Here is a 12,623-nt window from a genome sequence, read left to right as displayed (position 1 = left end):
TTATTACATGACTTCGATATTATGCTAGCTGTAGCACTTCCAGGTAAATAGCTTTTTATTAACACGAAGATCTTCATGAATACATAGAAAGACAAAATAGAAAATACAGGCCAGGGCTGGAGATATGGCTCAGCGGTTAAGAGCACTGATTGCTCTTCTGAAGGTCCTGAGTTCAAATCCCAGCAATCGCATGGTGACTCACAACCATCTGTACAGCTACAGTGTACTCATATACATAAAATAAACAAATCTTTAAAAAAAAAAATCTACAGGCCAGTCTGGTGGTCCACACCTGTAATCACAGAACTCCTGGCCAAAGAAATGTGATGATCTAAAGTCCCCTGTACAAGTGTTTCTATCCAGATGGAAGGGTATCCTGGGACACAGGAGCTCAGGAACCACACAGCTCTGAGAGGAAGCCTCCTCTGCAGAGGTGTTGCAGCTCCTAGGGGAGGGTATTCCCAGCTAAGGTGAGCATCACAGGGGCCTCAGCCCCGCCTCCTCTTTGCTTCTCTTTGGACTTTTCTATTTGGTTCCTCCTGACGACAATCACACCAAGCAGGACATCTCATGAGAGAGATTTACTGGAGGGTCCAGGGTGTGGAAGGACGAATCCGGGATGGCTGTCCTCTGCTCCTCCCAGGAGTGGACAGCAGGAAGCTGGACCTTTGTCCAGAGATTTCCAGATTGGGGCTTGATAGGATTTCAAATCTTGAGTTTGGGGAGCTCGGGGATTGGTGGCTTTTTTCACGCCCCTTTCCCTGCATCAGGCCCATGAGTTAAGGTGTGGAATCCTTCCTGGCTGCAGCCAGCTTTTGCTGAGACGCCATCTCTCTGGGGCTGCTGGGGGAAGCTGGAGAGGAGGTACTGCCATTGTGGACAGCTCCTGCAGGACAGATGCTCCCTCAGCCCTAGGCTGAGGCAGGATAGACGGTATCGCCACCGTGGACAGCTCCTATGACAGCAGTAGGCCGAGGCAGGAAAACTGTCCGGGACAGCTCCCATGAAGGCGGCAGGCCCCTATGCTTCCATGCCTCCATTTGACAGTTCCTGCTGGGCCACCTCACCTCTGCCAAGGGCTGGAGCAGGAAGAAGGGGCTGGCTACAGCTGACGGATTTTGCGGTGCTGCGCTTAGGGACTACACCCTGTCCCTCTTTAGACACGTTTTCTCACACACACAGATAATATTCCTATCTCCCAACCTGCTGGGCTTTTAATTCACATGCCATTTTGTGAGGAACGGGACACACAGCTTGAGTGGTGCTTTCAGGAACCGCACCTCGTTCTCAGCTTTCCACAGGCAAGTCTGTTTGATTGTCTGTTTGATTGATTGTTTTTTCCTAATGTATAAAGTAGGCTGGCCTCAAACCTGCCTCTCAGCCTTGGGATTACAAGCCTGGCTCATCTGATAGATTTAAATTGTATTTTCATGCCAGTCACAATTCAGAAATATCCCCCGATGTTATGACATGTGTTATTGAGAATGGCGGCAGCAGGCCCAGACCTCACATGATCCTTCTCCACGGGACACTCGTTCTTTTCCTCACTCTCAGCCGAATATTCTTGCACACTTTCTATCTTTATGACAATCTAAAAACAATACCCAAAAACTTTTAAGAACAATTCCTTGGGCTGGTGAGATGGCTCAGTGGGTAAGAGCACCCGACTGCTCTTCTGAAGGTCCAGAGTTCAAATCCCAGCAACCACATGGTTCACAACCATCTGTAACAAGATCTGACGCCCTCTTCTGGAATGTCTGAAGATAGCTACAGTGTACTTACATATAATAAATGAATAAATCTTTAAAAAACAACAACAACAATTCCTTAAAATCCATCTTCACTGAAAAACTGCTTATAAATACAACCAAATTGTATTTGAACTACTCTGAAGGCCAGGCAGTGGTGGCGCACGCCTTTAATCCCAGCACTTGGGAGGCAGAGGCAGGTGGATTTCTGAGTTCGAGGCTAACCTGGTCTACAAAGTGAGTTCCAGGACAGCCAGGGCTACACAGAGAAACCCTGTCTCGAAAAACTCAAAAAGAAAAAAACTCAAAAAAAAAAAAAAAAAGAACTACTCTGAAGTAACACTGTAATTGTCAGCTTTTACAGATGAGAATGGGCACAAGTGACAAGGAATAAGCCAGGATGCAAACCTGTGGAGTGCTAGCTATTATTATAGAAGGATGAGGCAGGAGGGCCTTCTGAGCCCAATTCAAGATCAGACAGGCAATGTAATAAACCCTTCTATCTCAAACATACACATATAGTTACATATATGAATATGTATAATTATAATATACATAAAATTATATATATATATATTTCAAGGATTCCATTATTCATCTTTAAAATCATAATTGTCTTCTTGCCTCAGGGCAAGCTGATATATTATTTGTTAATACAATAACTACAAATTTTATAAAATCAAGGCACATATCAACTTATAGGACTCATTCTCCAATGTCCTATCAAGTGAAGTATCAAAATGTGCAGTTTAGGCTAATGGGCCATTTGGCAACAACCACAATTACTATGCCTTAACTAGCTAAGAACACAGTAAAGGTTGAAATCCTATCTTACAATAAAGAAACAAGCCTCCCTTTCTACTTTTTTTTTTTTTTTTTTTTTATTTTTTCAAGACAGGGTTTCTCTGTGTAGCCCTGGCTGTCCTGGAACTCACTTTATAGACCAGGCTGGCCTTAAACTCAGAAATCTGCCTGCCTCTGCCTCCCAAGTGCTGGGATTAAAGGCGTGCGCCACCACGCCTGGCCCTTTCTACTTTTTGAGACACTGTATCACTTGATTGCTTTGGTTGTCCCCAAATTATGTAGGCCAGAGTAACCTCAAATTTATTCACTTGTCTCTGCTGCCTGAGCACTGGATTAAAGTCAGGCCCACTTCACCCAGCACTCAATACCCCTAAGAGCATAAAACTCAAGCAAGCATTTACTCTTCAATATGAGCCGGGCGTGGTGGCGCATTATGGTTTCTTCCCTTACTGTAGATAGTAGTTTATCTCTGGAAAAAGTGCCATCTGGGACATGAGAGACGGTCCAACAGTTAAGAGCACAAGCTGCTCTCCAGAGAACCTGTTCCCAGCATTCATGCGTAGGGCTTCACAACTTCCTGTAATTCTAGCTCCAGAGTATCCAATGTTCCCTGCCTCATTGGTTACCTGCAACTCACATACACAAACGTACGACTTAAGAACAAGGAATTATCTGGCTTAATAAAAATACACAGAGCCGGGCTGGTGAGATGGCTCAGTGGGTAAGAGCACCTGACTGCTCTTCCGAAGATCCGGAGTTCAAATCCCAGCAACCACATGGTGGCTCATAACCATCTGTAACAAGATCTGACTCCCTCTTCTGGAGTGTCTGAAGACAGCTACAGTATACTTACATATAATAAATAAATAAATAAATCTTTAAAAAAAAAATACACAGAGCTAAAGAAATAGCCCAGTGGTTAAGAGCACTGGCTACCCCTCCAGAGGACCCAGGTTCAAATCCCAGCACTGACATGGCTGGTCACAGTTCCAGAGGATGCACTTAAAATAAAAACAAACAAAAAAAGGTCATTTTTTTAAAACTAAAATTAAAAAAAGAAGAAGAAAAAATATAGCCACAAGCAGGTTGTTCCACCTTGTTCTCTCTAGGTTGGGAAAAAAGTGTTTGGAATGTAAATGTAGCTGTGCAGGGGTGGCTCATGCAAAGGCAGACGGATCTTCGAGTTCAAGGTTAGCCTGGTCTACAGAGGTCAACTAGAGCTACACAGAGAAACACTGTTTCAAAAAATCCAAAACCCAAGTGTTAGAAATGTCAATTCTTTCCAATATTTAACATGTATGGGTGTCTTGCCTGCATGTACTTCTGTATACTACATGCATGCAGACCCTGTGGTGGGCAGAAGGTTTTAGGTCCCCTAAAACAATGAATTACAGATGGTGGAGGGCTGCTATGTGGGTGATGGAATTGAACCCTGCCCTCTGTTAACTACTGAGCCATTTCTTCAGGCCTGGTTGGGCATCTCACCCTCCAGGTATGGTAACTTTGTAACTCTTATATTTGACTGCATCAGACACAAGAGCTCAGGACAGCTTACACCTCTTGACAATCTGTTCCCGGAGTTTTTCCTTCCTTCACTCTCTTGGCTGTAAGTTTAGTATATTCTGTAGCCTGTTTTCTTTTTCTTTTTTTCTTTTCTTTTTTTGTCAATTCTGAGCTCAGGTCAAGTGTAGGAACCTTCACTCTGACAAAATTCAGTATTAAAACCTTTTCATCATTGCTCAGAAATGACCCCCCACACACAAACACACCCTCATCCATCCATCCACATACCACTCTTCCTTCTCTCACCATAGACAGACCATTTTGTAGTTTTGCTTCTCAGAACTATAGAGAACATGCACCAAGCAGACCAAAAGGTCTTCTGATGCTCAGATTTGGCAGCTTGTTTTCTTAGTGCTTTGTTTCTTCTGAGCCCTACACTGGTGTCTGTGTTACTGGACAGGTGGGGTAAGGAGATGCTCGATCTTGGGTGCACTGACATTTCTTAATGCCAGGCACATAGTAACTATCCCCAAAGCAGCAGCTACTATATGCAATTTCTTACCTGTTTTGTTTTTAACACTTATGGTCCAACCACTATTAATAAATGAAGTTTTAGGCTAATAAAAAATCCTGTAAGCAAAGAGAAGCTAAAAGATATGAATGTTTGATTGGAGAAAAAAATAAGAGTTGTAAAATATAAGAAACGCATGCTGGCCAGACATAGTGTTGCACATCCTTAATTCCAGCACTCCAGGGGCAGATGCAGGCAGATCTCTGGTCTACAAAGTGAGTTCCAGAACATCTGGGCTGTCACTCAGAGAAATCTTCTCCAAAAACACACAAACAAACAAACCCCAACAAAACAAAACAAAAAAAAACCCCTAAAAGAAAACAAAAAATAATATACATGATAGGGCTCACATTAATAAAGTATTAACAATTACAATAACTTACAAAGGTACAGTTTCACTTTAAAAGCATAAAATTACCTGGAGATCAATATCTGCTGCAGACTGTAAGTCAGTGCAGGCAGTTAGCCTAAGACCATAGATGAGGAAAGTACTCAACAATAAGCACAGATAAATGTCTCTCCTCCTAATTTTGTTTGTTTGTTTGTTTGTTTTTGTTTCGGTTTTTCAAGACAGGGTTTCTCTGTATAGCCCTGGCTGTCCTGGAACTCACTCTGTAGTCCAGGCTGGCCTCGAACTCAGAAATGCGCCTGCCTCTGCCTCCCTAATTGTTTTTGTTTTATAACTAGGTAAGCACTTTGTTTAAGGCAGCTAGGTTGTTTTATGCTTGCATATGTTTAAGCAACTTTATAATAAAATTTAACAATTCAGTGCTATACAATATTTGATGCATTCAATGTCTAAAGTTGGGAAAATTGTCAAACCCTTAAAAACTAAAAAATAAGATTTAAAGTAGTAAACAATAAAGGACCATCAGATCAAGTTCACAAAATGGATGAAAATTGGAAGCTGACTGTGATTGCTATTCCTGGTTGTCAACTTGGCCATATCGGGAATGAACTACAATCCAGAAATAGAGGGCACACCTGAGAGATTTTCTGACTGGTTTGAGGCAGGTGAATCCACTTCCAGGGCAGACCTTTGAGTTAGAAAGACACACGACTTTGATCCAGACCTTGAGGTGGGAAGACACATACCATTATTCCCAACTTGAAGGTATAAGAACACCTTTAAAATGGCCCATAGCTTCTGCTACAAGTCTAGCTAAGAACACAGAAGGAAGCTTCTGCCCCTTGCCTGCTTGCCCTTTGCCTTGCTAACACATCCACTCTTTCATCAAAGCCTACTTACTCGGGATTCTTTTTTTTTAAAGATTTATTTATTTATTTATTATATGTAAGAACACTGTAGCTGTCTTCAGACACTCCAGAAGAGGGAGTCAGATCTTGTTACGGATGGTTGTGAGCCACCATGTGGTTGCTGGGATTTGAACTCCAGACCTTCGGAAGAGCAATCGGGTGCTCTTACCCACTGAGCCATCTCACCAGCCCGGGATTCTAGTATATATAAATACCAGCTGAACCATCCAGTCTTGCTGGACTGATCAACTACTGAGTCATTCCATAGTTTTGTGACTCTGGAGAATCCCTAGTTAATACACCAAATTAAGGCATTATGATCTTTAACTGTCTTTTTGTCACCATTTAGATTCTGAAAAATAAAGTTCAAACCAGACATAAAAATATCAAAACCCATGCAGAAGGGATTCAGGATGCTATGTCCAAAGGTTCATCTCATTTACCTTTATTTAGTCAGAACAAAATATCCACAAAACAGAAATCACTAACACACATACCCAGAAAAGGTAGTGTGCACAGTTTAATTACCATTTTCTCTAGTTTCAGATTTCTATAGCTATACCTTGCTATGCCACTTTGGCAAAACATAAAATATGTAATTTTCCCATGGATACATACAGTGCCCACTAGGGAAACCCTAGTCCTCTACTACACAACACTTCTCAGCTAAAACATCCATCCCTCAGCAAGCCACAAAACCAGATGCATTTATTTGTTACGTTTTTGGCTTTTGAGACATGGTCTACATAACTTAGGCTGACCTTCAACTCATGATCTTCCTACCCCAGCCTCTAGATGCCCAGCTAAACTGCATTCTTTCTGAGAATACGTGGTAAATGTACTATAATTCCTGCATTTAGGAGGCTGAAGCAGGAGATTTGTAATGAGTTTTAGGACAGCCTGAGCCTTTCTTCAAAAACAAACCAAAGGTAGACATGGTTTTTGTTTGGTTTGGTTTGTTTTTTGAGACAGGGTTTCTCTGTATAGCCCTGGCTGTCCTGGAACTCACTTTGTAGACCAGGCTGGCCTCAAACTTAGAAATCCAAAAGGTAGACATGGTAGCAATGTAGTCCCAGTACTTCTATAGCAAGGTGGGGTTTGAAAACAAGGATCCCAAGAGTTTGAAGGCCAGTTAGCCCATCTATCTGGAACATGAACAAGAGACCCTGTTTAAACAGTGTACAAAGCAGGGATGAGCACCTGAGGTTGTCTTGACTTCCAACAATATGTACCGAGCATGTAGAAGAATGCACTCAAAACCACTCATACACAGATTCATTCCTTTCTTCCTTTTCCCTTTTTTCTTCCTTTCTTTCTCTCTTTCTTTTGAACTATGGCCAATGACATGGCTCTATAGATAAAGGCCCTTGGTGCCAAGTGTGACTGAGCTGAGTTTAAACCCTGGACCCACATGGTGAAATGAGAACTGACTTCTGCAAGTTGTCCTCTGAAACCCAACATGTCGCTTGTGCTTTTAATCTCAGCACTCAGGAGGCAGAGGAAGGCAGAGCTCTGTTAGTTTGAGGCCAGCCTGGTCCACATAGTGAGTTCCAAGGATAATCAGAGCTATAGTGAGACCATGTCTCAAAGAAACAAACAAAAAAAGAACAAATAAAGAACATGGTTGTTCTCTGACCTTCACACATGTGCTATGGCACAAGTACTAACACATCCACTCTGTCACTGGAATTGAAGCTTACTCATCTGAGAACCCAGGACAGACATATGCAGCAACAGTTCTCTATGACCCAACCAATGTTGCCATAGCTTATTTTTAATATGTAATAATGTAGTCTAATAATTTAGTATTACTTTCCATTAGCAAATTTATGTATTATCTATTATCAAAACATATCATTTTTCAATAGTATGTAAGAAACATAAAAATGGCTTTAAAAACAATCAGGACCACGAGACTCCAAAATATGTAAAAAATTTAAGTTTGATACAAAACATCATACATTATGAACTATAACCAAATTCTTGATTTCAATTTTAAATGGCAAAGCTAAAGTTTCTTGGAATAAAGTTATTTTATCCTAAAATAAGTAACATTTTTTTAATACTCATGATTAAACCATTCTACCATATATCCCTTTATATGTACCTGCTGGCTTTTTGCCTATTTTCTAGGTGGTAAGCTGACCACATCAAACCATAAAGAAAGTTAATGAACCCTTTAACTTATCACTTGAAGTTTATTTTGTAGCACTTTTCTTCAATATCATGTAATTTACTGATTGCAACTGTTTATAAATCTAACGCTTGGCCTTTGAGACAATTAAAAACCTTTAAGTACTATAATTTTACATCATGATTTGTTTAACTTAAGAAGTGTTATGACGTTGAAAACTAATAGATTTAAAGCAGAAATGATGACTTCCACAAAAACCAGGCACTCTTCCCGAACATCAGAAGGGAAGGGAGACAAGGAAAACGGTGAGACAAAAGAATGAAGGCAAGACAGGCAAGAATATCCTTCTTCCCCGTTTGCAAGAGGGAGAGAAAGTGTGAGGTCTCGGCAGATGACATCATCCACCATGTCCATTCCTAGTAAGGGGGCATCTTTACATGTTATTGAATCCCATCATGCCTTTCATGTTGCCAGCAGCACCCTGCTGAAACTGCCGCATCATTGACTGAAGGCCGGCCATGCCACCTAGAGGGAGATGAGAGGAAAACAGGTCATGACCCAGCCGACTGAACCTGCTACAACTCTTGCCTGAGTACTTGAACTTCTAAAGTACTTAGCAATTAATTTAGTAGCTTTTAAGAGTATACAAAATTAAATGTTTATTATCCGCTTTATTTTTATCTAGGAATATGAAATATGTGCTTCATGAAGTTACCATAAGGAATACAGGAAAACAAAAAGATCTTGGAATGTTCCTATCTACAATCAAGAAGTCTAAACAGAACATTTTTTTCTGTCAAGACCAAATCTTCTTGTAACTAGAATTAGTTTTATAAAAACTGATCAGTGCAGGGTAGAGGCTGTGTATCAAAGGACTTACAGAAAAAAGTACTGACCGTTTGCTAAGCACTTACTATGTGAAATGTTTCACATACAGTAATTAGATCATTCACTTGTCACAATCTCCTGATGAATATTGCCTACAAACTTTCCAAAAGGGAAGTTTGGAAAGTTTTAAGGACTTTTCAAAGATTACATGGTAAAAATAGAATTAAAGTTTCAAAAATTCTCTAAATAAAGAAAGGTCAGTGGAAGGAGCATTAAGGAAAGATGACCAGTGCTGGGGTGGAGCTCAGCTGGCAGTGTCTGCCCAATGTGCATGCCCAAGACACACGAGGCTCTGGGCTCAATCCCTAGCACTCCAGATCTCTAATTCCAGAGCTTGGGAGACAGAGGTGGAAGTCACTCGGATACAGAACAATGTCCAACTAGCCTGCACTGCCTGACATCCCATCTCAGAGCAAAGATGATGAAACAGCTTGCCCACAAATGGCACCTGATGGGCGGGACACAGTGGCAGAACCTTTAATCCCAACATTTGGGAAACAAAGGCAGGAGGATCAAGGAGGGAGGGCACCCAGGGCTAGAGTGAGATCCTGTCTCAAATCCCCAGGTAATTAAGTAAAATAAAATCATTTTTAAAAACTAGGAAAAAATGGGCTTGTCAGATGGCTCCACAGGTAGAGTGCTTGATTGCTGCACAAGGATGAGGACCTGCGCCTGGACATCCAGCACCTGCACAGAAGCTGGGCATGGTGGCCAGCGCTTCTATAATCCCAACCCTGGGAGGTGGGAGAACAGAGACATGTGGATCCTTGGAGCTCAGTGGCCAGCCAGGAGTCCAGCTGAGACAGCAAGCTCCCAGTCAGTTTGATTAGAGACACTATCTTTTAAAAAGTGGAGGGCAATAGAGAAAGACACTTGATGCCAATGCCAGGTCTCCACATGTACTTACACTAGTATACGTGTGCATACACCACATATACAGACACACCATACAGGTGGCAGCAGAGGACAAAATAAAACCTCAGCTTACTTATAAACTACAGAGGTAGCTCAGTGAGCACAAGTGACTCAAGCCTAATGACCTACATTTAACTCCTATGGAGAAAGCAGTATGCATCTGTCATCTCAATGCTCAGCAAGGTAAAGACTGATGGGCCAGCTAGCCTGAACTACACAGTGCAGCAGCAAAAACGAGACACACTGCTTCCGCAAGGTAGAAGACTCTCAAGTTTGAGAGCAATGCAGCATGAGAACACACACTCACTCCATATACACCACATGCATGCATGCATGCACACACGCATGTATGCGCGCGCGCGCACACACACACACACACACACACACACACACACACACACACTCTCAAAGCTTTTTCACACTGTTCAAAAACCTTCTCCTTATCTAGAATGATTAAATAGTTGGGATTCAGATGGTCATCTCCCTTCAGCCACTTGTCTTTAAACAGTTTTTTATATATCACTACAGAAGGCTTACCATTAAACTACAACCCTTGTATATGTAACTGTATATCTGTATATTACAACTGACCAAGAATTTTATATTTACCCATGTGATGAAGAACTCGTGGGTCCATCATTTTGGCCATTTGTTGATTTAATTTTGCCATCTGTGACTGACTCACATTCTTAGACATATCACCACCTGATAAAACAAAACATTTAATTAGTATATAGTGTGCTATAGAATATCATGCAATTTATTAATCTTTATCTTAATTACATTTTTTTTGAGGAAAACCACAAGAAATTCTCTATAAAGGATCATTTGAAGGGCTTCATTGTTGTTACTGCATTAGCCCTGGCTGGCCTAGAACTCACTAGAGAAGCCAGACTGGACAGAAATTCCCCCTGCCTCTGCTTCTTGAGTAATGGGATCAAAGACATGAGCCACCACTCTGCTAGAAATATTTTCGTTTCTTTATTTTTTTTTTAAATTTGTTTATTATATGTAAGTACACTGAGCTGTTTTCAGACACTCCAGAAGAGGGGAGTCACATCTCATTACGGGTGGTTGTGAGCCACCATGTGGTTGCTGGGATTTGAACTCAGGACCTTTGGAAAAGCAGTCAGTGCTCTTAACCACTGAGCCATCTCACCAGCCCTAGAAATATTTCCGTATAGCTGTGATTTCCCCCCCTGATAATTTTATTTCATTCATTCATTCATTTATTTAAAAGATTTGTTTATTATTATATCTAAGTTCACTGTAGCTGTCTTCAGATACACCAGAAGAGGGTGTCAGATCTCATTACAGATGGTTGTGAGCCACCATGTGGTTGCTGGGATTTGAACTCAGGACCTTCAGAAGAGTAGTCAGTGCTCTTAACCACTGAGCCATATCTCTAGTCCTGATAATTTTAGTTATAAATGTGGTAAACCACTATAAGCAAAACTGAACTGAGTGACTATTGCAACAGCAACTGCTTAACAGAAATCTGAAGGAGGGAGAGGGGGAAGAGAGGAGAGAGGGAGAGGGAGAGGGACAGGGAGAGAAACTTTCCTTCCCTTCTCAGTCCTGAAAGCCCAAGAAGTACACTATAGTACAACAACCAGCAAAACTAGGCAGCCCCTGCTAGGGCCCATGGTGAAGTAGGAGAGCTGTAAGGGTCACCACATGGAAAGTACCAAATGATACAGTAAGACAGCTTGGTGTCTGCATGTGTGTGCTCAGAGAACTCCAAAGACCAAGTGGGACCACATGGGCATGTGGTGCTCCTGGGTTGCCCTTGGTGTATCCCTGATCATTCATGAAAGAAATATCAATTACCTCAAATGATACGGTGACAAAAGACCTTCACTAATCAAGTGGTACTTGAAATTGTTATGTACATAGTATCTGTTTGCCAAGTTACTTCATTACTTCATTAATGATTACTGAATAATTGTTATCAGAAAGACTTTTATTCAGCAACTGATAAGAACAGATGCAGAACATTGTAGCCAAATATTACTATATAGCCCTAACTGGTTTTGAACTTGAAAATATCCTCCTGCCTCCCGAATGCTGGGATTATAGGCACTGTGCCCATTTGAAAATGGTAAATTTGGGGGAGAAATAGAGGACTAGAGATCAAAGCATGTCAGAGCCTCAGCATTCTGGCTGAGCACTCTATCTTTCAGTTATACCTCCAGCCCTAAAAATAAAAAGTTATTAGAAAACAGAAATAAAGTCAAAGGAAAAACTTGGGATGATATTTAGAGGTAAAAAGCAAGTCTGTTAAGATTTTACAGAGTAATAGGGAGTGACTGAAAAGGGAAGAAATGACACGCAAAGGAAATGCAACTTGGTAGATGTACAAGGGGGGAAAAACCGTTAAAACATTAGAACTAGAAACATGCTAAAAAAAAAATTGTGACCATTAAACTAGAAACTACATTAGAAAATGTACTTTGGTGGGATTCACTTTAACTCCCAGCACTGAGGAGGCAGAGGCAGGCAGATTTCTGTGAGTTTCAGGACAACCAGGACTACACAGGCTACACAAGACAGAAAAACCCTGACTCGAAAAACAACAAACAAAACAAAACAAAACAAAACAAACAAAAAATATACGTAGTGTCCTGTATACTTCTATCAAAGAGGACCATGCCACAGAATTGTCTAGAAAGTGACTCAACTTATGGATATAACAACAAGAGGCATGAAGATATACAACTGAAAGAGTAGCCGGGCATGGTGGTACACGCCTTTAATCCCAGCACTCGGGAGGCAGAGGCAGGCGGAATTCTGAGTTCGAGGC

General features: G+C 41.3%; 1 protein-coding gene and 2 non-coding genes across 3 annotated transcripts in view; all 3 read right to left on the bottom strand.

Moving 5' to 3' along the window:
• Positions 1-4,223: 4,223 nt before the first annotated feature.
• Positions 4,224-4,293, bottom strand: LOC115064451. Its single transcript, XR_003844302.1, has one exon. It is a non-coding gene; the product is annotated as a small nucleolar RNA U2-30 (small nucleolar RNA).
• A 96-nt stretch (positions 4,294-4,389) lies between these two features.
• Positions 4,390-4,470, bottom strand: LOC115064452. Its single transcript, XR_003844303.1, has one exon. It is a non-coding gene; the product is annotated as a small nucleolar RNA U2-19 (small nucleolar RNA).
• A 3,181-nt stretch (positions 4,471-7,651) lies between these two features.
• The window catches only part of Srp54 (signal recognition particle 54), a 34,001-nt gene continuing 29,029 nt past the window's right edge, over positions 7,652-12,623 (bottom strand). Inside the window, exons 15-16 of the mRNA XM_021201857.2 lie at positions 10,430-10,525; positions 7,652-8,542 (exon numbers count right to left, since the gene is read on the bottom strand). Of these exons, the coding sequence (XP_021057516.1) occupies positions 8,451-8,542; positions 10,430-10,525 (188 nt within the window). The 3' untranslated portion in view covers positions 7,652-8,450. The remainder of the gene's footprint in view (positions 8,543-10,429; positions 10,526-12,623) is intronic.

Source organism: Mus pahari, chromosome 7, assembly GCF_900095145.1.
Source record: "Mus pahari chromosome 7, PAHARI_EIJ_v1.1, whole genome shotgun sequence".
In the NCBI taxonomy this organism is placed as follows: Eukaryota; Metazoa; Chordata; class Mammalia; order Rodentia; family Muridae; genus Mus; species Mus pahari.
This window is presented reverse-complemented; position numbering and strand designations above follow the sequence as displayed.